This window comes from Pongo abelii, chromosome 1 (assembly GCF_028885655.2).
Source record: "Pongo abelii isolate AG06213 chromosome 1, NHGRI_mPonAbe1-v2.0_pri, whole genome shotgun sequence".
Classification (NCBI taxonomy): domain Eukaryota; kingdom Metazoa; phylum Chordata; class Mammalia; order Primates; family Hominidae; genus Pongo; species Pongo abelii.
This window is the reverse complement of record NC_071985.2, coordinates 31,743,825-31,770,126: the sequence shown is the minus strand read 5'-3', so window position 1 is coordinate 31,770,126 and position 26,302 is coordinate 31,743,825. Positions and strand designations below refer to the sequence as shown.

The 26,302-nt window shown below is 35.7% G+C and overlaps 1 protein-coding gene across 7 annotated transcripts in view; it reads left to right on the top strand.

Annotated features, from left to right (window-relative positions):
* Window positions 1-26,302, top strand: part of SPATA17 (spermatogenesis associated 17) — a 231,316-nt gene that overhangs the window by 31,899 nt on the left and 173,115 nt on the right. For all 7 annotated transcript variants that reach the window (XR_008509902.1, XM_054520381.1, XM_002809449.4 and 4 more), the window contains exons 4-5: window positions 9,802-9,852; window positions 23,066-23,169. Coding sequence is in view for 6 of the 7 variants with exons in the window: in XM_054520381.1 (XP_054376356.1) it covers window positions 9,802-9,852; window positions 23,066-23,169 (155 nt within the window). In the remaining variant the exon portion in view is untranslated. The remainder of the gene's footprint in view (window positions 1-9,801; window positions 9,853-23,065; window positions 23,170-26,302) is intronic.

Below are 26,302 nucleotides of genomic sequence, written 5' to 3'. Positions count from 1 at the left end.
GGATGTGCTCTGATTCTCCTTTTTATTGGTAACAAACTTATTGTCACCTGGTGCGTGTGCTCAGTGCATATGCATTTTATGCATGCTGAACTCTTGGTTTAATTTTACTGTGGCCTGTTCATTTCATTGTACAATCAAATAGTCCTACTATTTGGGGACCTATTTTGTTTTAGCTGTGTAGTGTTCTAGTTAGCTTTTCCTTACCCCTTCCTTACTCCATTCATTTCATAAATGGGGAAATAAAAATAAGTCATTCTTTTAAGCAATAGTACCACAAAAATGTAGAAATATCCTTTCATTTGCTTCTTTTAAGAGCACTAACAATTTGAGAGTTCCCTGAGTGAATTTATCTGTAAAAACTAAATAGGATGGCTTGTATACATTTTGTTATACTTTTAAATTTGCTTTCCTTTTTTATATTTTGTCATTACCCAATTTACATTATGTTTAATATCGAATGTGCTACTTTTGAATCACCATAGTCTGAGAGCAGAGAAGTATAAAGGCTATTGTAGTGTAGAATTAGTTTGATATGAGGTGTTATAAAATAATTATATATAACTGTAGTCCTAGACAGGTCAATGTTACGTTTTTAAATTGAGATCATCTAGTGAATAACATATGTATGGCAACCACATTAAAACTCAATTTAATTAAATTTTTTTGTTGAAATGTATTAATAGCCTATGGTAGAACTATTTAATTTACAAAGATTAATTATGATTAAAAAGAGCAATTATTGAAATTATAAAAATAACATTATATATTGATGAAATCAAGGTTCCCAGTATTCATACGTGGCTTACCATTATAACACTTCTTTCAATGTTTTCATATATGATTATTTAAAAGAGGAACAATGAAAGTTTTATTAACTTTAAATGGGAAAAACGATGCCATGTACCATCGAATTCCATTGTGTGTTGTTATGATAAAAGCCAACAATTTGATCTTTTCATGGTTGGCAAAAATGTATAAAATACCAGCCACTAGTTTTAAAAGTGATAAGAGATTGACATAGTTGCTTTCATAGATGTTTTTATTTCTCTGCATTAGATGAACACGTGTTTATTTTTAGATGAGAAAATGCCCAATATTTTTGATATTTTTCTTAATAGGACTTCCAAATCAGTTATAAGACAATAAGGCAGCATTCTTCACCTTTTAGTGTCATACGAGAAAACTGAAACATACATATATTTTTTCCTTGGGGTCTAAACTTCAAAGACAGGACAACTTAAGACTCTGAGTTACTAATATTAATTTAAAACTTTAACAACACATTTTTATCATAATTGTAATATAAGTTTAGATTTGGTTCACCTAATCTTAAAGATAATATTACTGGCAACTGGGAGAAAGAATATAATTGGCTTTTAATTCTTTTTTGTGGAAAAAATGATATTTTAAAAATGAACTGTTCAGGACAGGTGCAGTGGCTGATGCCTGTAATCTCAGCACTTTGGGAGGCCAACGCAGGCAGATCACCTGAGGTCAGGAGCTCGAGACCAACCTGGCCAACATAGTGAAACCCCGTCTCTATTAAAAATACAAAAGTTGGCCAGGCATAGTGGCGCTCGCTTGTAATCCCAGCTACTCGGGAGGCTGAGACAGGAGAATCGCTTGAACCTGGGAGGCAGAGGTTGCAGTGAGCCAAGATCCCGCCATTGTACTCCAGCCTGGGCGACAAGAGTGAAACTCCATCTCAAAAAAAAAAAAAAAAAAAAAGAACTGTTGATAATGACCAAATTGTTATCAATTGCCAGCAAACAAGGCAAAGCATATGCACAAAATACTCATAATTACTTGATTAGAAATTAATTTAATGATTGTACTCAAAATTATGAAATGTCGATGGCCCTAATATGGAAAATAACAAAAATTCAGGCTCATCAGATCTGTTATCCATTGTGCATGGCTTCTAAAGGTTTCATTCTCATCACTTTAATGCATATATTTCTTTTGTATTTTTCAATTTAGCAAATGATGCCAGTTGATCTCATCGTGTCGTCTAGATATATTACTCAAAATTATTATAAATACATATTACTTTAAATGTTTTGCTCTTGAAATTGTTGATCATTTCATCCTTGAAGCTCATATTTTCTTGGTTTTCAACCAAAATGCTCAACAATAAAGGAAAGATTAAATAACTTATGGTAGTTTCATATAACAAAAAACCATGCAGTTTTTGTATATTGTACATGAAAATATGTGAAGAAGGATTTTAAAACTAAGGAAAAGAAGAGATCTGTACTAGATTTGTTTAGAGTAGGTGAAACAGTCTTTTAATAGAAATTAAGCCTCCAGGGCTTTAAGGAGAAGAATTTGCAGTCTGGGTTTAAAACAAGAGGTGCAATGGTCATAGTTGACAAAGTCTGGAGCGTGTTTTGGGAATATAAGGCTAAACTGAAGTGTGGGGTCATTGGGACTGGAAAAGGTGGGTAATTGTGAGATTAGGGAATTGAATGTGCTGTTGACATGAATATGAAAAGTCTTGGGATAGTGGCAGAAGTTCCAATGAAGAGTAAGACTTTAACCTAGGTGTTAAAAATCTTTTTTTTTTTTTTTTTTTTTTTGAGACGGAGTCTCACTCTGTTGCCCAGACTGGAGTGCAGTGGTACAATTGCTCCCTACAACCTCTGCCTCCCAGGTTCAAGCAATTCTCCTGTCTCAGCCTCCCGAGTAGCTGGGATTACAGGTGCCCACCACCACACCTGGCTAATTTGTTTTTTGTATTTTTAGTAGAGATGGGGTTTCACCGTGTTGGCCAGGCTGGTCTCGAACTCCTGACCTCCAGTGATCTGCCCACCTCAGCCTCCCAAAATGCTGGGAATAGAGGCGTAAGCCACCACACCCGGCCCAAAATCTTTATACCCTATAGCAGGAGCAGGTTGGGAGGGCAACAAGGAGAGATAGAGGATAGTGTGATTCAGAAGCCTAAGGAAGGGTAAGAACACCTAAAAGGAATAGAGAGTAATAAAGTTGAATTAACCTCAGATTAGAAATGGGTTCTTTTATTTATTTATTTAAAGAAGTTCATCCTACTGGTTTGAAATGGTTTGAAAGTACCCTTTGGAGTTAGGAGAATGCTAACTTCTTATTCCAGTTGGTAGCACTCGTAGTAGGGAAGAAAAGGTAGTTTCTCCTATAAATAAATGCTTATAAGGAAAACAGGGGAGATAGGATTTGGACAGCTAAAAAGGAATGGTAGGACATTTCAGGCAAGCAAAGTCATATGAATATGAAAGGGAGAAGAAAAAAACGTGCAGTAATTTGATCAGATTGAGGTTTAAGGGAAAGGAATAGGGAGGGGTAATTGGAAAAAAAACAACTGGCACTTGATTGTGGTGAATTTTGCTTATCACTTTGACCTGTAAGAGAGTAGTTCTCATTTATCCCCCACCCACATTGTAGTTCACTTGATAGAGAAAAAATAAACTTAAATATGGGATATACTCTCATCAGTAATCATTATCGTACTAGAGAAATAAAAAAGTTAAGTGTCATGTGCCTTAGCTTGTGACTGTCTCTCTCTCTCCTAGTGATCTGAAATACTCAAGTGCGTTAGTTACATCAATCAGCCCAATTAGGATGCCTTGCTTTAAGCAATTGGAAACTATTGAAAGTCTATGATTTTAAAAATTCAAAAAAGGAGTTGATAAAAGCAATACTTTACAAAATTAATCTAGAAGAAGTGTTCCAAATGGATTAAACATAAGATTAAGCTGGTATGAAGACTGTAGGTTGTTCAGTCACAGGAAAAGAAGACTTGACAAAGCCCAGGGATTAGTTGGAAATGACAGGTAAAAATGAAAGATCAAGTCCTCAAAGCCGGGCAGAGACACAACCAAAAAAGAGAATTTTAGACCAATATCCTTGATGAACATTGATGCAAAAATCCTCAATAAAATACTGGCAAACCGAATCCAGCAGCACATCAAAAAGCTTATCCACCATGATCAAGTGGGCTTCATCCCTGGGATGCAAGGCTGGTTCAATATATGCAAATCAATAAATGTAATCCAGCATGTAAACAGAACCAAAGACAAAAACCACATGATTATCTCAACAGATGCAGAAAAGGCCTTTGACAAAATTCAACAATGCTTCTTGCTAAAAACTCTCAATAAATTAGGTATTGATGGGACGTATCTCAAAATAATAAGAGCTATCTATGACAAACCCGCAGCCAATATCATACTGAATGGGCAAAAACTGGAAGCATTCCCTTTGAAAACTGGCACAAGATAGGGGGATGTCTTCTCTCACCACTCCTATTCAACATAGTGTTGGAAGTTGTGGCCAGGGCAATTAGGCAGGAGAAGGAAATAAAGGGTATTCAATTAGGAAAAGAGGAAGTCAAATTGTCCCTGTTTGCAGACGACATGATTGTATATCTAGAAAACCCCATTGTCTCAGCCCAAAATCTCCTTAAGCTGATAAGCAACTTCAGCAAAGTCTCAGGATACAAAATCAATGTACAAAAATCACAAGCATTCTTATACACCAATAACAGACAAACAGAGAGCCAAATCATGAGTGAACTCCCATTCACAATTGCTTCAAAGAGAATAAAATATCGAGGAATCCAACTTACAAGGGACGTGAAGGACCTCTTCAAGGAGAACTACAAACCACTGCTCAAGGAAATAAAAGAGGATACAAACAAATGGAAGAACATTCCATGCTCATGGGTAGGAAGAATCAATATCGTGAAAATGGCCATACTGCCCAAGGTAATTTATAGATTCAATGCCATCCCCATCAAGCTACCAATGACTTTCTTCACAGAATTGGAAAAAACTACTTTAAAGTTCATATGGAATCAAAAAAGAGCCCGCATCACCAAGTCAATCCTAAGCCAAAAGAACAAAGCTGGAGGCATCACGCTACCTGACTTCAAACTATACTACAAGGCTACAGTAACCAAAACAGCATGGTACTGGTACCAAAACAGAGATATAGATCAATGGAACAGAACAGAGCCCTCAGAAATAACGCCACATATCTACAACTATCTGATCTTTGACAAACCTGAGAAAAACAAGCAATGGGGAAAGGATTCCCTATTTAATAAATGGTGCTGGGAAAACTGGCTAGCCATATGAAGAAAGCTGAAACTGGATCCCTTCCTTACACCTTATACAAAAATTAATTCAAGATGGATTAAAGACTTACACGTTAGACTGAAAACCATAAAAACCCTAGAAGAAAACCTAGGCATTACCATTCAGGACATAGGCATGGGCAAGGACTTCATGTCTAAAACACCAAAAGCAATGGCAACAAAAGCCAAAATTGACAAATAGGATCTAATTAAACTAAAGAGCTTTTGTACAGCAGAAGAAACTACCATCAGAGTGAATAGGCAACCTACAAAATGGGAGAAAATTTTCGCAACCTACTCATCTGACAAAGGGCTAATATCCAGAATCTACAACGAACTCCAACAAATTTACAAGAAAAAAACAAACAACCCCATCAAAGAGTGGGCGAAGGACATGAACAGACACTTCTCAAAAGAAGACATTTATGCAGCCAAAAAACACATGAAAAAATGCTCACCATCACTGGCCATCAGAGAAATGCAAATCAAAGCCACAGTGAGATACCATCTCACACCAGTTAGAATGGCAATCATTAAAAAGTCAGGAAACAACAGGTGCTGGAGAGGATGTGGAGAAATAGGAACACTTTTACACTGTTGGTGGGACTGTAAACTAGTTCAACCATTGTGGAAGTCAGTGTGGCAATTCCTTGGGGATCTAGAACTAGAAATATCATTTGACCCAACCATCCCATTACTGGGCATATACCCAAAGGACTATAAATCATGCTGCTATAAAGACACATGCACACGTATGTTTATAGCGGCACTATTCACAATAGCAAAGACTTGGAACCAACCCAAATGTCCAACAATTATAGACCGGATTAAGAAAATGTGGCACATGTGCACCATGGAATACTATGCCGCCATAAAAAATGATGAGTTCATGTCGTTTGTAGGGACATGGATGAAATTGGAAATCATCATTCTCAGTAAACTATCGCAAGAACAAAAAACCAAATGCCGCATATTCTCACTCATAGGTGGGAATTGAACAATGAGAACACATGGACACAGGAAGGGGAACATCACACTCTGGGGACTGTTGTGGGGTGGGGGGAGGGGGGAGGGATAGCTTTAGAAGATATACCTAATGCTAAATGACGAGTTAATGGTTGCAGCACACCAGCATGGCACATGTATACATATGTAACTAACCTGCACATTGTGCACATCTACCCTAAAACTTAAAGTATAATAATAATTAAAAAAACAAATGCATATAAAAAATAAAAAAATAAAATAGAAAACCAACATGGCCAATGGTGGGACTGGGTTCTCAGAAGTTTGTCTTACAGGCAGGATAACATTCAATATACTTAGGCATGTATACAGTTGGGTCAGTCATCACAGTTCATGGACAACAAATCAGAAAGGACATCAGTTATAAATAATAAGTATAACCTCTCTGGTCTAATTCCATTGAATAAGAGCCCTGTCTATAAGATCCATATGGATATCAACCCGTCAGAAAATTAATTATGTTTTCAAAAGGAATATATTCCTTCGAAAAAATTTCAGAAACTTTCTAAAAATTGAGCTAGGTAATATGACAAAGGCCACATAGAGCTAACAAATGGCTGATAACGTTGAAATGCTATTTTTTAATCCCAGGAATTCTTCCTATCCTATCTGATGTAAATGCAAGACATCAATTCTCCCTATCTTTCCTGTTCTTTTCCCCTCCCTCTTTTTCTTCATTTATTCAACAAACATTTGGTGAACATCTAAAATTGAGCACCATGTTTCCACTACAATATAACAATCTACTTCTGTTATACTTAATTTTCGCCCCAGACCTTTCATCTTCCCCTTTAAAGTAGACTTGATATCTTGATGATAAAGAAATAGGTAATTAATAAATAAGAATTTTGTTTGCTGAGACATTAAAATGGCATGTCATTCTTGGATATGTTATTAACATTTGGTAGGTATAATATGCTTTCCTCACCCAATTTCATGGAATGAAAAAAAAAACTTTTAAGACAGAATTCTAGAAAATAATTTTTTAAGAACTAGAGCCTTTCTATGAGTTATATTTTAACTGTTCAAGTAACCCAAAGGGTTAATGTTAATATAACAAATAATCATCATTTTCAGAATGGAAAAACAGATAAAATTTTACAGAAGTTTAAAGTGTTTATATGTCTCTCTTAGAAAGCTTATGGAAATGCAGTTCACATTCACGTGATTTTTTTTAGTTTTTAAAAAAATTGTGGTAAAATATGTGTAACATAAAATTTACCACTTCAATCATTTTTAACTGTATTATTCAGTAGCATTAAGTATAGTCACATTGTTACATAACCATCACCACTGTTCATCTCCAGAACTTTTTCATCTTCCCAAATTGAAACTCTGTACATGTTAAATAATAACTCTCCCTTCCCTCCAGTCCCTGGTAACCACTTTCTACTTTCTGTCTCTATGAATTTGACTATTCTAGTACCTCCTGTAAGTGGAATAATAAAATATTCTGTTGCATATGCTTCTTTCAGTACTTTCTAAAGCATCTGGGCTAGACAATTGAGAATAAATGTGGTATCAATTAGTGGTTCACTTAAGAATGATATGTGAGAATCAAAGTGCTTTCTCACCTCTTAACTACAGGATTCAGAATTCTTTGGTTCAAAATCTGAATCTTTTTTTCCTGTTAGTTCATAATAAAATTGAGCCTTTTATACTTTTTGGAATTTTACTTTTTTTTCTTTTTTTTTTTTTTTTGAGACGGAGTCTCACTCTGTCACCTGGGCTGGAATGCAGTGGCTCGATCTTGGCTCACTGCAACCTCTGCCTCCCGGGTTCAAGCGATTCTCCTGCCTCAGCCTCCTGCGTAGCTGGGATTACAGTTGCCCACCAGTATGCCCAGCTACTTTTTTGTAGTTTTAGTAGAGACGGGGTTTCACCATGTTGGCCAGGCTGGTCTCGAACTCCTGACGTCGTGATTCACCTGCTTCGGCCTCCCAAAGTGCTGGGATTACAGGCATGAGCTACCACGCCTGGCCTGGAATTTTACTTATAGTTAAATTACATACTTTTAACTACAAAATGTGTAATGTGAGCACTACTGATAATCCCCTTCATAATGACTATTAGCTATGTCCTGAGCACCTTAGATACTTTATCTCATTTTAGTCTTCACGACAACTCAATGAAGCATATAATGACCAGTTCTCTAAGAATGGAAATCAGGACTGAGAGATTTTCAGTAAGTTGTTCACGGCCACACAGCTGTTAAAAGCAAAGCCAGGAATTGAACACAGGTCTGTGGCTCAAAAGCTCACACATTCACTCTACTGTTAACTAAACAATGATATGATAAAGACAAGAAACATCTTTTTCTGAACCCAAACTTTTGGAAATATATAATATCAATGTATTTCTTCTTTATAGAAATGTTTAATAGCAATGTCTGCTTCAATATGATGTCAAGAAGTACACTATTAAAGTAAATATTTTAAATCACCTCAAACACCAATTACGCCTTGCTTACAATCATGAAGAAAGAGAATTTGAAATGAAGAAACGTTGTGTTCATTTGTAAATAACATATTGCAGCCAACTGTTTCTTAATTGCTCAAACTGTTGATAAATAATCCAGCCCTGCTGCTCTCCACAGACAATTTGCTTTGGATCAGACCAGGCAATTCAAACACCACTAATTACAGTGAAACCCTTTTATATGAATTTCTGTTTGTCATGGGGCAGAAAGCCCCTTTATAAAGAGTTAAGGCACTTTTTTCTGATTTTTGCCTGAAACATAACAATTATTACCTGGGCTCAAGTTATAGTGAATAAATTTTGGTTGAATAAAAATGGATAAAGTTGTATACCATGTTAAAAATATGTATCTCATTGCTTTTATTGTTTATTGTACTGTCATGAATTATATTTATTTTATATTTTTGATTAAAAGATAAAGCAGATGGGGAAGCTTTATTTAAAGAATATTTTCATTGAAATAAGCTACATTGTTGAATGATTTACTGTAACAGAAATTTGTATATTAATATATAGATGTGTCTTTACTAGAGAGAAACCAACACTTCAGGAAGTCTTCACTATATCAAGGGATTTGCTGTAATGATATCATTGTATTTATGATTTTATGGTGTTAAAATGAATATTAAATGAAACAAAATTCCCAAGGATTACTCAGGAGGCAGCTAAGTACATAACACTTTGCATAGATGGTTGGAAGGCACAATTTTGCTCCATCACTGCATCCATATCCTTGAACGATTTCGACTGAAGACAGCATTTCTTTGAATTTTTCATTATACCAGACGTCTTGAAATATGAATTCCTTTTATGTTTCTGTGAGTTTTGGCTAAAAGAACCCCAGTGAATAAATCATACAATACTACATGTCACCAGCACTTGTGAATATTTCTGCTTTGTTATTCTATTCTCAGTAGAGCACCATTGATTATCAAACTCAGCGGAGAGCATTTTATGATCGTATATCTCCATTAGCTCTTAGTTTGACTACCATAGATTTTTCTGGTTAAGCTTGCATTATGTATTAGGAAGCCTATCTCTTCAATACAACGTTTGATTTCATTTTTCTAAGGCAAGAACTCTTATTATGTATTATGTATAAAGATTCTTATCTTTTATATGTAAAAATAGGCTGCACTGTCTTTGTGTAACTGAAATGTATGCCATCTTTTTTTCTTGATTCACAGGTAGCATATTATACTATGATGATGAATCTCTACAATGCAATGGCTGTCAGGGTAAATATTTCTTCACTTGTTAAACAAATGAAAAGTCAATTGTGCCCTGAATTCGCTTTTAATAAAATGAGCAAAGCAGAATAATGCAAATTTGATTGATATGCTAATGGTAAAGAGAGAAAGAGTATGTAGTTAAAAAGTTAGTTATGCTAAATAATCTTGGCAGTATTAAAAATTAGAGTAAAATGTAAAACATGTAATTATAAACGCTTATGTTTTAGAATGTTGAATATCTCTGAGCCATAACTAGAGAAAGACTTAAATATTAATGAAGCAATGTATTAGTTTCCATATGTCATATAGAATACATTGTGATAAATAGATGAACATGGTTCTGAAATATAAGATTCCTTCCCAATACAAATCAATTAGAAATTATTCGTATGATTTAACAGTAATGAAGTCAGTTTCCAGCTTAGAAGTTTTATTTCTATCATTTCTGTGCTCATTTTTAATGTGTTATTTTCCTAATAGAAAACTGAATTTAGCAATTATGGAGCTTGAACTCGGTTCCTGCACTGATCTTGGGAATGGACATAACAAAAATATTATTTCTTTTGTTTCAGACAGTATGATAATAATTTAATTGCTAAGCTATTATAAATGGAGAAATTTCTTAAGTGAATTTCATTAGTGTCCTTAAAATCTATGTTGCCTTATATTCTTTTTCATTAATCTGTTAGTTCTTCTGCAAATAATGGATTTTATTTTGAGTGAGGCAAGGTAGTAAAATCCTTTCTGAAAGTGCTGGGGTGAACTATAGTGGGTAAGTTAACATTATTTTGACTATGTTTTGCTTTAGAAAGAGGCTCTTTCATTTTTAGGTGAGTGTGCTGGTAGTCTAGCATTTCTTCATCCTCCTCTCTGCTTGTTCTCCTGGAGTTTGAGGAAAAATATAAAAGGAAGAAGTAGATCTTCCTGCTGCTTTTCTTGAGCCAGAGGCAGAAAATCTAGCTGCAATGGGCTATTTGCCTTTCTCAGTAATATTCATATAGGAAAACAATTCAATTTTTCTCTTTTAATGGGAATACTTTGGTCTGGGAATTTCAGAGATTTTGTACAGCTTTGCTATAAACTTAACCTCTGAGACTAAAACACCATTGATTCTTTTCTGCTTACTCCATGTCAGATGTGTCTCCAAAATAAAAAGTCACAGATGACTGAGAACCTAAAGCAGTTAATGCCCATTTAGCTATTTCCACTGATCACCAGCGGAGATTGTAGAAGGAGATCCTTCCTCCCTTCTGTGCTTCTAGGGAGAAGCGCAGAAGATAGAGTTAGAAAGGTGCATACTTTTGTGTATTATTTTACCTCAAACCTTCATATTGAGTTCTGGTCTGGCTTATTAAGGTCTCTTTTACCTAGACTAAACATATGTAAGAAATTCACATCAGTACAAGTCCCTTGGAGGGCAGTTTTTTACTTATTCCAACATATACTAAAAGCTCACTTTTCCAATAGCATCATCTACTGCCTCTGCAGATTGCAATAGTCACCCTCCCGCTTCCTCTTGCAATACTCCTTTCCAATAAAGTCTCTCCCTTGTAATTCTGGGTCCTTTTTCTCTTCCCCTTCCTTTCTCTTCTCCTTCTGTCTTCTGCCCTCCCTGCCTCTCCTGTACTCTCCTATCCTCCTCCTTATTGCCTTTTCTCTCCAACACAACATTTTGGGAGAGAAGCATAGGGGTGGGAATGCAGTAGGGATTAAAGTGAGGGGAGCGAAGACTTAGGCTTTACCTAGAGGTTGGAACGATCCACTAATGACACTCAGGAATTTCTGTGAGCCTATGTGGAGCACATAAATGTTACTATGGGAAATTTATAATAGTGACATTTCTCTAACAAAGAAGTTCAAAGTCACTCTTCAGAGGTTTGAGATGGGTTAACTTGGTAGTAGACTATGTGCTATTTCATGTTCCTGAGTTGAGGAATCAGGAATGAGGCTCACTGGCAGAAAGACCATAAGTGATTCCCCAACAACAATAAGTTTATAGCATTGGTTGATCCAAGTGACCAGTGACTGGAACTGAAGCTGTCAGTGGACTCCAACCAATTTATTTATAAGTAGATTTTTGCAAGATGGCGCTCTTAAAATTCTGCTACTTGGAAGAGTAAGTGGCCAAAGAGACCAATGTGTGGCCCAGATAACTTTGTGTTGTGTATATCTGAAGATTACAATCCTAATTGGATACCAGTAGCTGAAGTTTGATTTCTAATAAATAAATTTCTAATAAATACAATTCTGCTTTTTCAGTTCATAAGCTACCTGGTAACTTAGTTCAAAACTAGAAGTGATTTAAACATGAATGGCAAGTGTTCAAAAGAAAGAATCTCTAAGGGTAACAGATAACTACCAAATATCTATATGGCCAATAATATCCAGACAGATATATATGTACCCAAATTATGAATAAGACCTTCATGTACAGTATATTATGAACAAAGCCTATTGTAAGTTATATATATTTGGCTATTGATTGCTACCATGACAACTAAAATGTATTCAATTGTCAAAGAGGCTAGTGGAGCATTTCTGAAATGGCAGGAGTTTTACAAATTTATTTATAGCCTATCCATCCCTAAATAGATATCACTCTTTTGTAATGAAGAACAAATTATATGTATGTGATTCTCTTTTATGTAATATATATTAATATCCTGATTTGCTGCATTTATTTTTTAAAGGGTCACCTTTTCTCTAAAGACTTAATGATCCCCCTACCCCTGTAGAATTCATCACTTTCCTTTTTTATGTTCCTATTTTACCATTGACATACTTCTGTTATAGAACCTGTAACATTTTATTATCCTTACTAATTTACATGCCTGTCTCCACCCCACCACCCCCTGCTCCCCTGTACACTGTAAGTCTCATGTGGCCCAGATCCTATCTTCATCTTTGTATCTTCAATGCTTGGCTTATAGTAGGTGGTTAAATAAATATCCCTGAATAAATCAATGAATCCTGGCCCATTATTTTCTAAACACGGAGTAAAAAAAAGTCCTTTACTTTAACAGGTTTTTTCCAAGTTTCAAAGTGCGTTTGTTGCAACTTATTTAAGCCTTTGCTGGGGGATCTTTAAGCCTTTTTTGATTATCTGACTATACTATAATGATGTAGATAAACTGGACTTGGTAAGGTAAAATTTAGTTTGTGCAGTTCATATGTAAATGGAAGACTTAACGAGATTTAGCATTTTGCTCAAGTATCATAACACACACCTATTTGAAGGAGGTTTGCTGTGATGTAAGCTGCTGTCACAACCCACAGTATGCCTTTACAAAACCCCTGTTGCTGATTTGCTGCTAGGCCAGTGACAGTCAATTAATATAGCAATAAATTGCTCAGTAAATTTTTATCTTAGCTCCTGGGGCCCTATTCCTCCTGTTTCTCTGTGACACTTTATTTCCTTTTTAGTCTTCAATTTGACTTTACTCCAGATTAGAGTTCTGCTTTTCTTCCAGCATCTTTTCTACTCCATTGTGGATCCTATTTAAATTTGGCCCCCAACTTTTATTTTCAGTTCTCTTTCTTTGAACAGCTGTTAGTATCTTATGCAAACGCCATGGGCTGATTCAGTTGCACAAGTCATTTCTCTCTCTCTGCCATCTAGATGTACAATTGTATATCTTCTGACAGCCTTGTGTAAAACTCACCCTCCATTTTCTGTATAGTGAGCACTTGAGTCATCTTAGCCCTCCAAATACTGGGCTTAGAGAGTCCGATTTCTGACAATATTATAAAGATGAGGGTAAGAATTACTTATGTGGGGAAAACCCATTTAAAAATATCCCCAGGTAGCAAAAGAGTAGAGTTTAGTGGAATTGTTTTTTCCATCCTAAGGTCTATTTCTTGTCCCTTTTTCCCATTACCTTGATTCATAGTTTTCAATATTTAGTGTTTTCTCTTGCTTATGGCTTTTGCTGATTGGCTGACCCCATCCAGGAAGAATTCTCTCATACAAAATGACATATATCTTATACCCAATTCTTATATTTGTAGGGGGAAAATAACCCAAGACCAAGATTACATACATTCAGCCTCAACCTTGTTGCTGAAGTCTCTATTTTTCCAATAGAATGACTCCAGATTCTGAAACTTATTCCCTGAGAATAAATAGCTATAGCTGGGGGATACCTAAGTGTACTGTAGTCAAACTGACTGCCAGTGAGGAAGCAAGGATTTGAAAAAGGGAACTCCCCAGATTCTGAACTTCAGTTAGACTGAGCTCTGGCCAGACTTCAGTGGATTCTGTTTCGTTGGTTCTCCCTCTTTCTAAGGACTTCTTATTTTATTTATACCCTCTTCTAGATCAATGCTCCTTTGATTTGTGATGCAGGATTTTTCTTGGTCGTTTTGCAGGTATTATAGCAGGAGGTGCCTCATCTACTCAGCCTGCCTGGCTGTGCCTGGCTTGTGCTCCGGCCGCTGGCTGCTGCGACTGCATGTTCAGTCCCTGGCAGGAGAGTGTGTGTAAGCAAGCGAGTGCAGGGTCTGGCCAGCCATTCCCAACACCAGCACAGGGGCAGGCTCCGTGCAGGGCTTGCAGCCAGTCTAGATGTGTTGCCCAAGGGGAACATGGTGGTGCCCAAGCAGAGGTGCCCACAGCCCCGAAGCCCCAGAAGGGGTGTTACAACATGCTAATTAGCTCTTTTAGTTCTGCCATCTGCAGCTAGATGGATGGTGGTGTGTTAATAGCTGGGTCAGTCCCTTGCCCTGCTCTGGCCTGCGGCTCCGGGGCTGGTTTGGCCCCACCATTGCTTCCTATGATGTGGAGCAGATGCCCGAAGGTGGTCTCTCACCTGAAGTTGGGTGGTCTCCCCTAGTGTGGCTGAGTCTGGGATTTTTATAGGCACAGGATAGGGGACGGGGGAGCTGTAGGTAGTATTGGAAAAGGCAACATTTGACTGGTTAAAAAACATTATTGGGAAAGAACCAGTTGGGAAAGGGCAGGCAAACAAGAACAGAAGTTCTCACTCTGGGTCACGGGTTTTATCTGGAAGCAGCAGTCTGGTCTTTCAACCTTCTGGCTGTTTTTGGCTTGAAGGTGGGGTTTCACCGGACCGCTTCTATCTGCCAAGGCATTTGTCTGACTCCTGCCACAATTATATGGGTATGTTGAGGTTTGTAGAGAAGGAGGATGGAGACTAGATTAGTAATGTTCCAAGAGTGAGATTACAGTATGTCAGAGTGTGGGGGGAAAATTATACTTATTTTTTCCTAAATGGGATATAACACTGTGAAATTCAGTTTTCAACTGAATGCCCTGCAATTCTCCTAAAACACAGTTGTTTCTTTAATAAAGTTTACACTAATGTTCGTAAATTCAAAAGACAAATTGCTAATCTGTCCACTTCAACTTTGTTTCATGCCCATTTCATATTGTTGTCTGTGTTGCAATTCACACTTTTGGCACCAGTTTCTGATATGAAATGTTCATTGTCTTGTAGTATCCTATGAAGAGTTCAACTGTAAGTAAATTATTGTGGCTGCTAATTTTTGAAAAACAAAATGGATCTCTGAAGCTAGGCAAGAAAAAGATTACTATGTCATGTATTGCCAAATCTTGGTAGGTCAGAACCACTGGTAAATACTAATAATGAATTAACAATTGTATAGCAGTTACTACCTTCCAGGCACCATTCTAAGTATTTTAAATATTTTAACTTTTCTCTGTAATCATCATAACTAATCCTCTGAGGTATAGGTATCATTAAGATTACAACTTAAAATATGAGGAAAGGGAATCACAGAAAGGTATCTTGCCCAAAATCGCACAGCTAGTAAATGAAAGTGTTAGACATTGAACCCAGGAGGTCTGGCACTCACATTTCTGTCATTGCTGGTCACTTGTAATCTTGGCTTTACTTCCAATCCTCTTTTTCTGAAAATATGGATGAGAACAACTATACTGACCTAGACTGAGCTCTTAGGGACATTTTATTACTCATACCCTGTTTACTTAGAAAACTGACCTTGTGGCCTGATAATTCATGAGCATCCTTATTGGTAGCACATTTCATGCAGGAATTCTAAATTAAGTGACAATTAACTAAGGAGTAAGTTGAGGCATTCCAATGTAGTGTCACATGCTTCCCCTTGTAGGCAGAATTAGGTGGCTCATGACGAAGAACCTCACCATCTAAAAGAATAGTCAGGCTGTGGCCTCCCTTATTCCTATTGCCAGCATCAGGATTTGTCATCCATCATAAGCCTAGATGAAACACCCTTCCTGCTCCAATTTTAAATGGATTTTTGTGTAGGATGTAACAAATGATAACAAAGAGAGTTTGTCATTTCTTTGCTGGTTGAAGTCCAAGGTGCAAATCACACAGATTTTTGAAATTTAAAAGTCTGTGTTTAGTTTCATTTATACCTCTACCATGCCTGTTTTGGGCCCTGAAGCATCAATGGAAAAGAAAAGAGACTCTAACATTTTTAAAATATTAGGAACAATCACAAAATTGTTGCTAGGACTGATAAAGTCAACTGCTGTTTCTAAATTAATGTTTAGAGTATACTAGTCTTCAATAAACTAAACATAATGGGGACATATAATTTGTCACAGACTTCGGAATATAACAATGGTAAACTTTATGGGAAATATTTGTTCCTTGTAATGCCTTTGAAAAGCCTCCTTTGTATCATGTCATACATCTTGAGTCTTCCTTTGCTTGTCAGCCCTAGAACAACTGGAGCAATATCACATGAATGCAAATTTCAAGAAGTGCTGGTGTGCAGCATCTTAGAGATCTCTCTTATAAAATGAATTCCGTCATAGGTTTTTATCTTAGTTTCAAAGATCCATGAGGAATGATAAAAATGGTAATAATCAAAAGCTTACAGAGTGTTAAAGAACTACAGATGTAAGTAAGTGTTTCAAGTAAAATTCCTTTTACCCTGAAATCCCTATACCTGTTATTGATCAATCACCTATACTTACTTAGTGAAATTCCACTGGAATTTGCAGTTTCAACTGATTCTTTATTATTTTAAATTATTTAACTTGATTATAGTGCCCCCAAACAATTTTGTTCAGATTGAAATGCTCACATTTAGGGAAACAGAAGCAATAGTAACAAGAGAAACAGTAGAACAAAGGTCATTTAAACAACAGATTTGCCAAATAACATCACTTTATTGGCTTATTTCCCCTTAGAGCTTTCTTCGCATATAATAAAAATTTTAATTTATAAAAATTAATCTAACTTGATGTATCAAGTAACCATTTTCTTTTGTTTCCCACTTGTGTCTAAAATACAAAAAAAGTTAGACAAGATTATATGGTGGCTTTACTTAAAAATGATTAAATATGTGTCAGATATATAAAGATTCATCTCAATCCCTTAAAGTACTTATAATACTATTTTCATATTTATAATACTATGAGGTAAACATTTCTATTTAGAATAATGACCCCGAGATTACATAGTTAGAGATAGATAGGTTAGTTAATTCAGAAAAAGGATACGGAAGGTCTTTTGTATGCTAGACATTATGTTATTGTTCTGGGCATACAGAATGAATAACAGTTTTATTCATACAAAAAAGGGTATCCCAAAATATCAGCCTATGGAAGAAAAGAAGGGGCCATCTGGACAACACCAAGCTTTTACCTGATGATGGAATAGATATTTTAATGTTCCATCCCCATGTAAAAGTATATTTCTCCCTCCCTCCTTCTACTTCTAGTACCAATATCATTGTGAAATGATTAAATAGATTTGTAGAGAAAGGAAGTATAAGGCCAGTGAGAGTGGGGAAACAGGATATTAAAGAGAGGAAACTGCACATTTAATAATTATCCAGAATCTTTTGCTAAAAATATCTAGTTAAGATTTTCACATATATGTCCTATATGTGTGAAACTATGTTTTCATATGATAATATTTTATGTATAAATATAAATGGTTGTGACATGACAATGCAATGATACCTACAATGAAAACTTGGGTTATATTACTACTTTTTACATTCCTAATCTTTGAAGATTTAGTAAACCCACATTTCTGTGCTCACTGTACATTCTTTTTTAGAATGTTGAGCATTCTAATAAAAGTATAATTATGAATAACTGAGTTCTACTTCTGTGCTCTCATATACATTTAGAGCATTAGCACTGGGTGAGCTATTATCAAGGAATTTGCTTTCCATGCCTTCATTTTTCTTTTTTTTCTTTTCTTTTTTTTTTTTTTTTTTTTGAGATGGAGATTCGCTCTGTTACCCAGGCTGGAGTGCAATGGCACAGTCTCGGCTCTCTGCAACCTCCGCCTCCCAGGTTCAAGCGACTCTCCTGCCTCAGCCTCCCGAGTAGCTGGGATTACAGGCTCCTGCCACCACGCCCAGCAAATTTTGTGTATTTTTAGTTGAGATGGGGTTTCACCATGTTGGCCAGGCTGGTCTCGAACTCCTGACCTTGTGATCCACCCACCTTGGCCTCCCAAAGCGCAGGGATTACAGGCATGAGCCACCGCTCCTGGCCCCATGACTTCATTTTTCATGTTAAGAGAGAAGACATTTTTTCTTTTAGTGGCATTAAGATTACTATAGATTTTCAGGAATAAAAGTAAACCCAATGGAGGGAAAATCTTTTCTGTGACAGATGGCTTTTAATATATCAAGGTTTTGCCATTTGTTTTAGTGCTTAAAATAAACATTATTTATAAGACCACTTACATTTTGATGTTACTTAATGAGGAATATGCATCATTGATTTGACTAGCTTAAGAGGTCATTTAGAACTTGCCCGTTAACAAGCTGTAATCTGCTGAGCACACAATGACTTTGTTTAAAATTATCTATTCAGAGCTGATCAATGACAATAATTGTTTTATACCAATCACTTTTGAAAGTTGCTAATTACTTTGAAGGACATGAATACAAGTCATTTTTCTTTTTTTTTGAAGTCGTAACCCGTTCACCTTGAAATTAAGAAGAAATCTTATAAAAATCATCTTGCTGCTTGAAAGTACATTTAAAAAAATAAAAGTATATTTACTAGTACTGGAATATCAACAGAATAGGCAAAATTCATTTGTTTCTATAATGGGAAATATAGTACAGTCTCATCTACATTGTATTTTACAATATCAATTAGCTATTGGTTAAACTAGTCTCCCTATAATATAAGAAAATACCATATTTTAAACTAAAGAACATGCATATACTCTCTCTCTTTATACAATATATATGTAAGGTCTTTCGGGTGGAAAGAGCGGGCTTTGGAGTAAGACAAACCTGGGTTTGTATCCTGACTTTCCATTTACTGTTTTACTGGTTATGTGACCCTGAGCAAATTACTTAACCTCAGTTTCTTCATTTTTAACATGGAGATCATGCCCTATTCACAAGGATATTGTGAGAATAAAAGCAGTTAGCATAATACCTGGCACATTCATGGAGCTCAATAAATTTTAGATCCTTCATTTCACTGATGGCAGCTTCTTCACCCACTCAAATGCTGTTTCCTCCAGATCTTTTTACCCACTCATCTCTAAGAAAGCCACTTAAAGACTGATTGATTATACTTTAGTGTGGATGAGTTTTAATTTGTTACCTTAACCATCACTTACTTATTACATTCTTTAATATCCAATTCTGAATAAAAGGAATTATCTTGGAGAGGAATTTTAGCCAGCCTTTGGAGATATGTGTAGGGTGTCAGGACATTAGAATGTTTTCTGAAAGCATACCAGTTGTAGTCTCTCTAGATATGGTTGGTGCTGTTTCCAGTAGTTGCTGGGTTTGGAGAAGGAAAGAGCCCATGTTGTTGGATTTTTTCTTTTTTAATTACAGGAAACTCTTCTTACTTGAACACAAATTTTTCAGCCAATTTCAATTTTTTTTCCTTTAACATCTCTTTCTTAGAAATGGGAATATCCATTTCTCTGATATTACCAAATCATAAACTCGCATCATTCTTCCTTCCTCTCAGTATGCCAACATGCATCTTTTGTGTTTTCTGGCACACTTAATCTTATTTTATTTATAATTTAATGATATTTTCATGTGATAGGTAGCCCCTCCCTTAATACTATTTGATATCTTAATATTTTCCTATGCAACGTGAATAACTTCCATTGCTGATGATGGATTTCCTGTCAGTACATGTATTTACAAGTGTTCCCTTCATTAATAAAATTGTTACTGTATATGCAGTAAAAGTATGCTGAAACATTTGAAGCCATCCAACCAGCTATATGACCTTAGGCAATTAGTTAACCTTTCTAAACATCAATTCCCTCTTCTATCAAATGAGGCTAATAGTAATCTCCACCTCAGAATGATGCTATAATGATCAAATTAGATAAGCTAGGAAAATATGCACTTATTTGCGTGTATGATTTATATATGTATACATATTCCAATTGATTCTTCTTTTTCATTAGGAAAGTGGTTCTATCAATTCCTTCTTTTTCTTTCTCAGCCATAATATAATATTGGTAAAATTAGGGAGAGTTTCTAAATTGAGTATACAATTTTAGAATTTTTTTTTTAAAGAACTGATCTCGCAGATAAGATAACTTGAGAAGTATTTTGAAAGACACTTTGAATACTTTTGTTACATTAGTTTGCTATACTACTAGTTTCACTTTCTAAAGTTATTGTTGGCTGGGTGTGGTGGCTCACACCTGTAATCCCAGCACTTTGGGAGGCCAAGGCAGGAGAATCACTTAAGGTCAGGAGTTCAAGACCAGCCTGGCCAACATGGTGAAACCCTGCCTCTATTAAAATTACAAAAATTAGCTGGGCATGGTGGCACATGCCTGTAGTCCAAGCTACTCTGGAGGCTAAGGCAGGAGAATCGTTTGAACCCAGGAGACAGAGGTTGCAGTGAGCCGAGATCATGCCACTGCACTCCAGACTGGGTGACAGAGTGAGACTCCGTTAAAAAAAAAAAAAAAAAAAGGGCCGGGCACGGTGGCTCACACCTGTAATCCCAGCACCTTGGGAGGCCAAGGCAGGCAGATCACGAGGTCAAGATATCGAGACCATCCTGGCCAACATGGTGAAACCCTGTTTCTACTAAAAATACAAAAATTATCTGGCCGTGGTGGCGCGTGTCTGTAATCCCAGCTACTCATGAAGCTGAGGCAGGAGAATCGCTTGAACCAGGGAGTCGGAGGTTACAGTGAGCCGAGATCGCACCACTGCACTCCAGCCTGGCGACAGAGCGAGACTCTGTCTCAAAAAAAATAAATAAATAAAATAAAATGAAGTTATTGTCTCTGATTTACTTGTTCTTGCAAGCTGTTTTGCATATTTCCAGTTAGTTTAGTAATTCTCATATGGGGAGTCTGACAAAAACACTCCTTTATAATCTTCATGTTTAATATCTTTCTTCTTTTGAGACCGAGTCTTGCTGTGTCGCCCAGGCTGGAGTGCAGTGGTGCAATCTCGGCTCACTGCAACCTCCACCTCCCCGGTTCAAGCGATTCTTCTGCCTCAGCCTCCCGAGTAGCTGGGACTACAGGCACACACCACCGTGCCCAGTTTTGTATTTTTAGTAGAGACGGGGTTTTGTTTTGTATTTTTAGTAGAGACAGGGTTTTACCATATTGGCCAGGCTGGTCTCGAACTCCTGACCTTGTGATCTTCCCGCCTTAGCCTCCCAAAGTCCTGGGATTAGAGGTTTGAGCCACCATGCCCAGCCATGTTTAATATCTTAAATTGTAAAATGATTATAAATGACCTTTTAAATGGCCATGTTTTAAAACAGAGAAAAATAAAGAATGAGAATTTAAGTAAACAATTTTTCCGGTTTATTTTTTATTGATCCAATATTCAACTTATACAAATTTTATACTAACTATTTTTTAGCTAAAAAAAAGCAGGCTTTGGGGATAAAACCCAATGGACTGGTGCTTAGTCTCCATATTTCCCTTTCCTATTAAAAAAAAAAGTTTAGGGAAGACGTGTGTTCTCTTAGCCTAGCAAACTGTGCTAAAATTGGGAAGACTTCATATCCAAAAAGGGAATCGTTTATGATACGTGAGTCATTCATATAGATATTTAAACTGTTGGAAAATTTTAGGGAATGATGCTAAATCTTTACGCAAGACTAAGTTAATATTTTTCAGTATGTGCTATTTCTTTTTCCTCCAATCCTTTAAATAATTTCAGGTATTTTTTCCTAATTAATATCATATATTATTTTGTTTGAGTTTTTCAAATAGGGGTATTAGAAAATATAGCAAAGATATTTATATTAGCAAAGATAGGACTTAAGGACAGTGACTGATTCTCACGGTTCCTGGGGTTGTATAAGATATCTAGAAGCTGACTTAGGTATGGTCTCTCAGACCCCTAACATTATTCTCATCCAAAAAAAACACCCTACTTTGATGATATGTTCTAGTAAAAATAAAACTATTTGAATGTCAGTATTGAAGTAAAAGATGTAAGAAGCAGATAATTTCAATAAAACTTTTCTTTTATTGAAAATCACAGTTCTCTTTGTTCCCAGTTCTATATTGCAATGGTTATGAGAATGAGCTCTCTGAAGCCCTAATTTGAAATTTGATACCTGGATTCATCCTAATAGCTGTATAATTATAGGAAAATTGTATAACCTCTCTTTTTAACTGTTTCCACATCTGTAAATGAGGTAATGAGTATTTATATCATAGGAGTATTCTAAAGACTAAATAAATGTAAGCAAGAACCCTTAGATAGTGCCTGGCACATAAGAACTCAATAAATATTAGCTATTTTTGTTATTGTTAAGGAAGTATTAAAATGTCATAATTAAGATACAAGAATTTGTTTAAATATTTTGATACCACTGAATTTAAGAAGCCCATTAATGAGACAAAATACAAAAACTAAACGTGTATTTCAATGAGACCAAATACAACCTTAAAGTGAGTTGGCTATGAAAAAAAAACTCGATTTGCCCAGGAAGTGGAAATAGTAGGAATTTGTAAAGCAAATTTTTATAAATCTTTCAATAGTTTAGTATTCTGTGAAATAATTATAAATAATTTAAAATAAATTATAATAGCCTATAATTATGTTTATTTTTATAATATTTCATAAAAAATTTATGAGCAGAACCTATATTTACAACTAATATACTACAATATTAGTGGAAAAGCCCAAGACTTTATTTGATAGGAGTTATCAGCCATAATTACCTTAATTTTGAAGTGCTATTACATTTTTTAATAAAAGTGTTTAATGGCATATTTTATCTCTTTATTTACTTTAATAGATTCAGAGACGATGGCGAGGCTATAGGGTTCGGAAGTACCTCTTTAATTATTATTATTTGAAAGAGTACCTGAAAGTCGTTTCAGAGACCAACGATGCAATTAGGTAAGTAGTGCAATCATCCATTCACTAGGGAAAACTTTGGAAAGATTACTCAATAGATGTTGATCAACACCATAGTTACAAATATTTTTTTTGTTTTAGATGGAGTCTTGCTCTGTTGCCCAGTCTGGAGTGCAGTGGTGCAATCTCGGCTCACTGCAATCTCCTCCTCTTGGGTTCAAGCAATTCTCCTGCCTCAGACTCCCTAGTAGGTGGGATAACAGGCGCTTGCCACCACGGCTGGCTAATTTTTTTCTATTTTTTAGTAGAGACGGAGTTTCACCATATTGGCCAGGCTGGTCTCGAACTCCTGACCTTGTGATCTGCCCGCCTCGGCCTCCCAAAGTGCTTGGATTACAGGCGTGAGCCACCACGCCTGGCTAAAAATACTTTCTAAAAGTCAGTGATGTTTAGGCAGACATTTATTGATAAAAAATATATATATGATTCTATTTACCTGAATTTATTATTATATTGAAAAAATCTTGTATCCTTCACCGCAAGTTATTTATGTGTGTAGTATATTGTATATTTATTTATGTGTGTAGTATCTTGGTCCTATACAAAATAGTTTCAGGAAAATTATTTCATGATGAGATGAATTTATCTGTAAAACGATCTAGAGATGCAACATTAAATACAAAAAGCCTCAGATGCATTTGAGAAACATGTTCCATAGCAAGAACTTGCCTCTCCTAGAATAAAATATCATGAAACATATTAAAAAGGTCTGTTCACTGTCAGTTTTGATTTGTTTAAACACATAGGAGGATAGGACATAGATTTAGGATATGGGATCTGTAGAATTATGCAAAGTAAAGGCATCATAATATTACTCAGCCAGCTTTTCCAAAGTTCTATATGTTAAGTTTCCATATTACTTTGAAAATAGTTTTTTCCTCCTGTGATATGCCCCATTCTAATAACATATAAATGACCATATGCATATAGTACATTTTGATAAAAAAGAAATACTAATTAATAGTAGTTGGTATTTATAGAATAGTATCACTTCAAAATATTTTCTATACATATCATATATATCATCTTATTTTACTCTTTTATTTTTTTTTGAGACGGAGTCTTCCTCTGTCACGCAGGCTGGAGTGCAGTGGCACGATCTCGGCTCACTGCAACCTTTGCTTCTGGGGTTCAGGTGATCCTTGTGCCTCAGCCTCTCGAGTAGCTGGGATTACAGTTGCATGCCACCACGCCCAGCTAATTTTTATATTTTTAGTAGAGATGGGGATTTCGCCATGTTGGCCAGGCTGGTCTTGAACTCCTGACCTCAGGTGATCTGCCCACCTCGGCCTCCCAAAGTGTTGGGATTACAGGCGTGAGCCACTGCGCCCAGCCCCTTATTTTACTCTTTAAAGTCTTTGAACTACAGAGAACAAGTAATTGGCAATAAATTATTAAAATAAAAGTTTTGTCTGAGACCCTAAAATAATATATAAGATATATGTGAAAACTAATTTCCCAACTACTAACTTTCTCACATATGTTGTGAATATAAAGGGATCTGGTCTTTGAGGATTACCTATAGAGAAATTTGTTAATTTGATTTCTTTAGAAAGAGAGCAGTTAAGAGGGGGAAGGCTTCAGTAGGATTTAGTCGATTGGAGAAGTTGGAAAATTCAGAAACACGTGAATCATAGGGGACTGCTGTTTAATTTCTTCTTGAAACATCTAAAATTCTAAAGACTGGCTGGCTGTCTACAAATGGCTGACTTTAGCTTGTCAGGAGGAAGAGCTAGTAGAGTTTCCAAGAGAGAAGAAATGCATGCAGGGCTGGAACTAGGGTGAGACAAGTGAGACTTTTAAGGGAGGGAGGTGCTCACTTTCAGGGTCACACAATTATCAACCTTGAACTTTCATAACCCCAAGAGTGAGTATGTCCTTCAATTCTGCACTTCAGGGGCCTTACTTGCTTCAATCTTGTCTGAGCCCTGAATAGGAGGAAGTCAAGGAGGCAAATAGGTAAAGAGGTGGTTTGGGAAAGGTCTGAATCTTCTATTTGACAGATATTTCCAGTAATTCTTATTTTCCTCCTGATTTTAATAGGAATATCTCTAGTCAGTAGAGAGTCTGGTATATCAGTGTTGTAATTTTATTTTAGAGTGGTATTTTTTAGTATATTACAGAGCCATTCTATTATTTCTAGCTCTCTTAGAGTTTCTTAAACCAGGAATGGAAGTTGACTTTAGCAAATGCTTTTCTATCATCTATTGAAATAATTATATAGGACGTTTTTTCTTTTTATAATATACTAACATGCATAGAGCTATATTCTATTAATAGATGTACTAATATTAAACCATCATTTATTTTAGGAATACATCTAACCAGGCCATTGTTAATTATTCTTTTGAATTTTCACTAAATTATATGAGTATTTTATATAGGATGCTTACATCCTCTTCTGTATATGTGATTGGTTATACAGTGGTCCCTCTTATCCATGGTTTTGCTTTCTGCACTTTCGGTTATTCACAGTACAGTACAATAAGATATTTTGCGAGAGAACAAGAGAAAGAGTGAGCGAGAACACCCATTTGTATGATCTTTATTATAGTATATTGTTATACTTGTTCTATTTTATTTTTTGTTATTGATGCTAATCTCTTACTGTGCCTAATTTATAAATTAAACTTTATCATAGGTATGTATGTATGGGAGGAAACATATTATTTATAGGGTTCAATATTATCTGCAGTTTCAGGCAGCCGCAAAGAGCCTTGGAACACATTCTCTGTAAATAACAGGGGACTAATGTAATTTTCTTTCTTATATTGCAATTGTCAGATCCTAGTGCCAGATTTTTGCCACATTTATTAAATGAATTAAGTAGATTTTTTGATATGGGGATTACTAGTCTTTGGAAGTTTAAAACAAATACTTTATAAAACTCCCTGGACCCAGAGCCTTTTGGGGAAGGTCAATCATTAACATTGCCAAACCTTAATTCAGGTTTTTATAAATTTATTAGAGTCAATTTTCTTTATTTCCAGATAATTATTAGTTCATTGACATTTAAATATATCTAATGTTATTTATGATATTTTAATTACAATATGTACTTTAGTTGTTTTAGTCCATTTCTCATTATTTAATTTGCTTATTTAAATACTTCTCT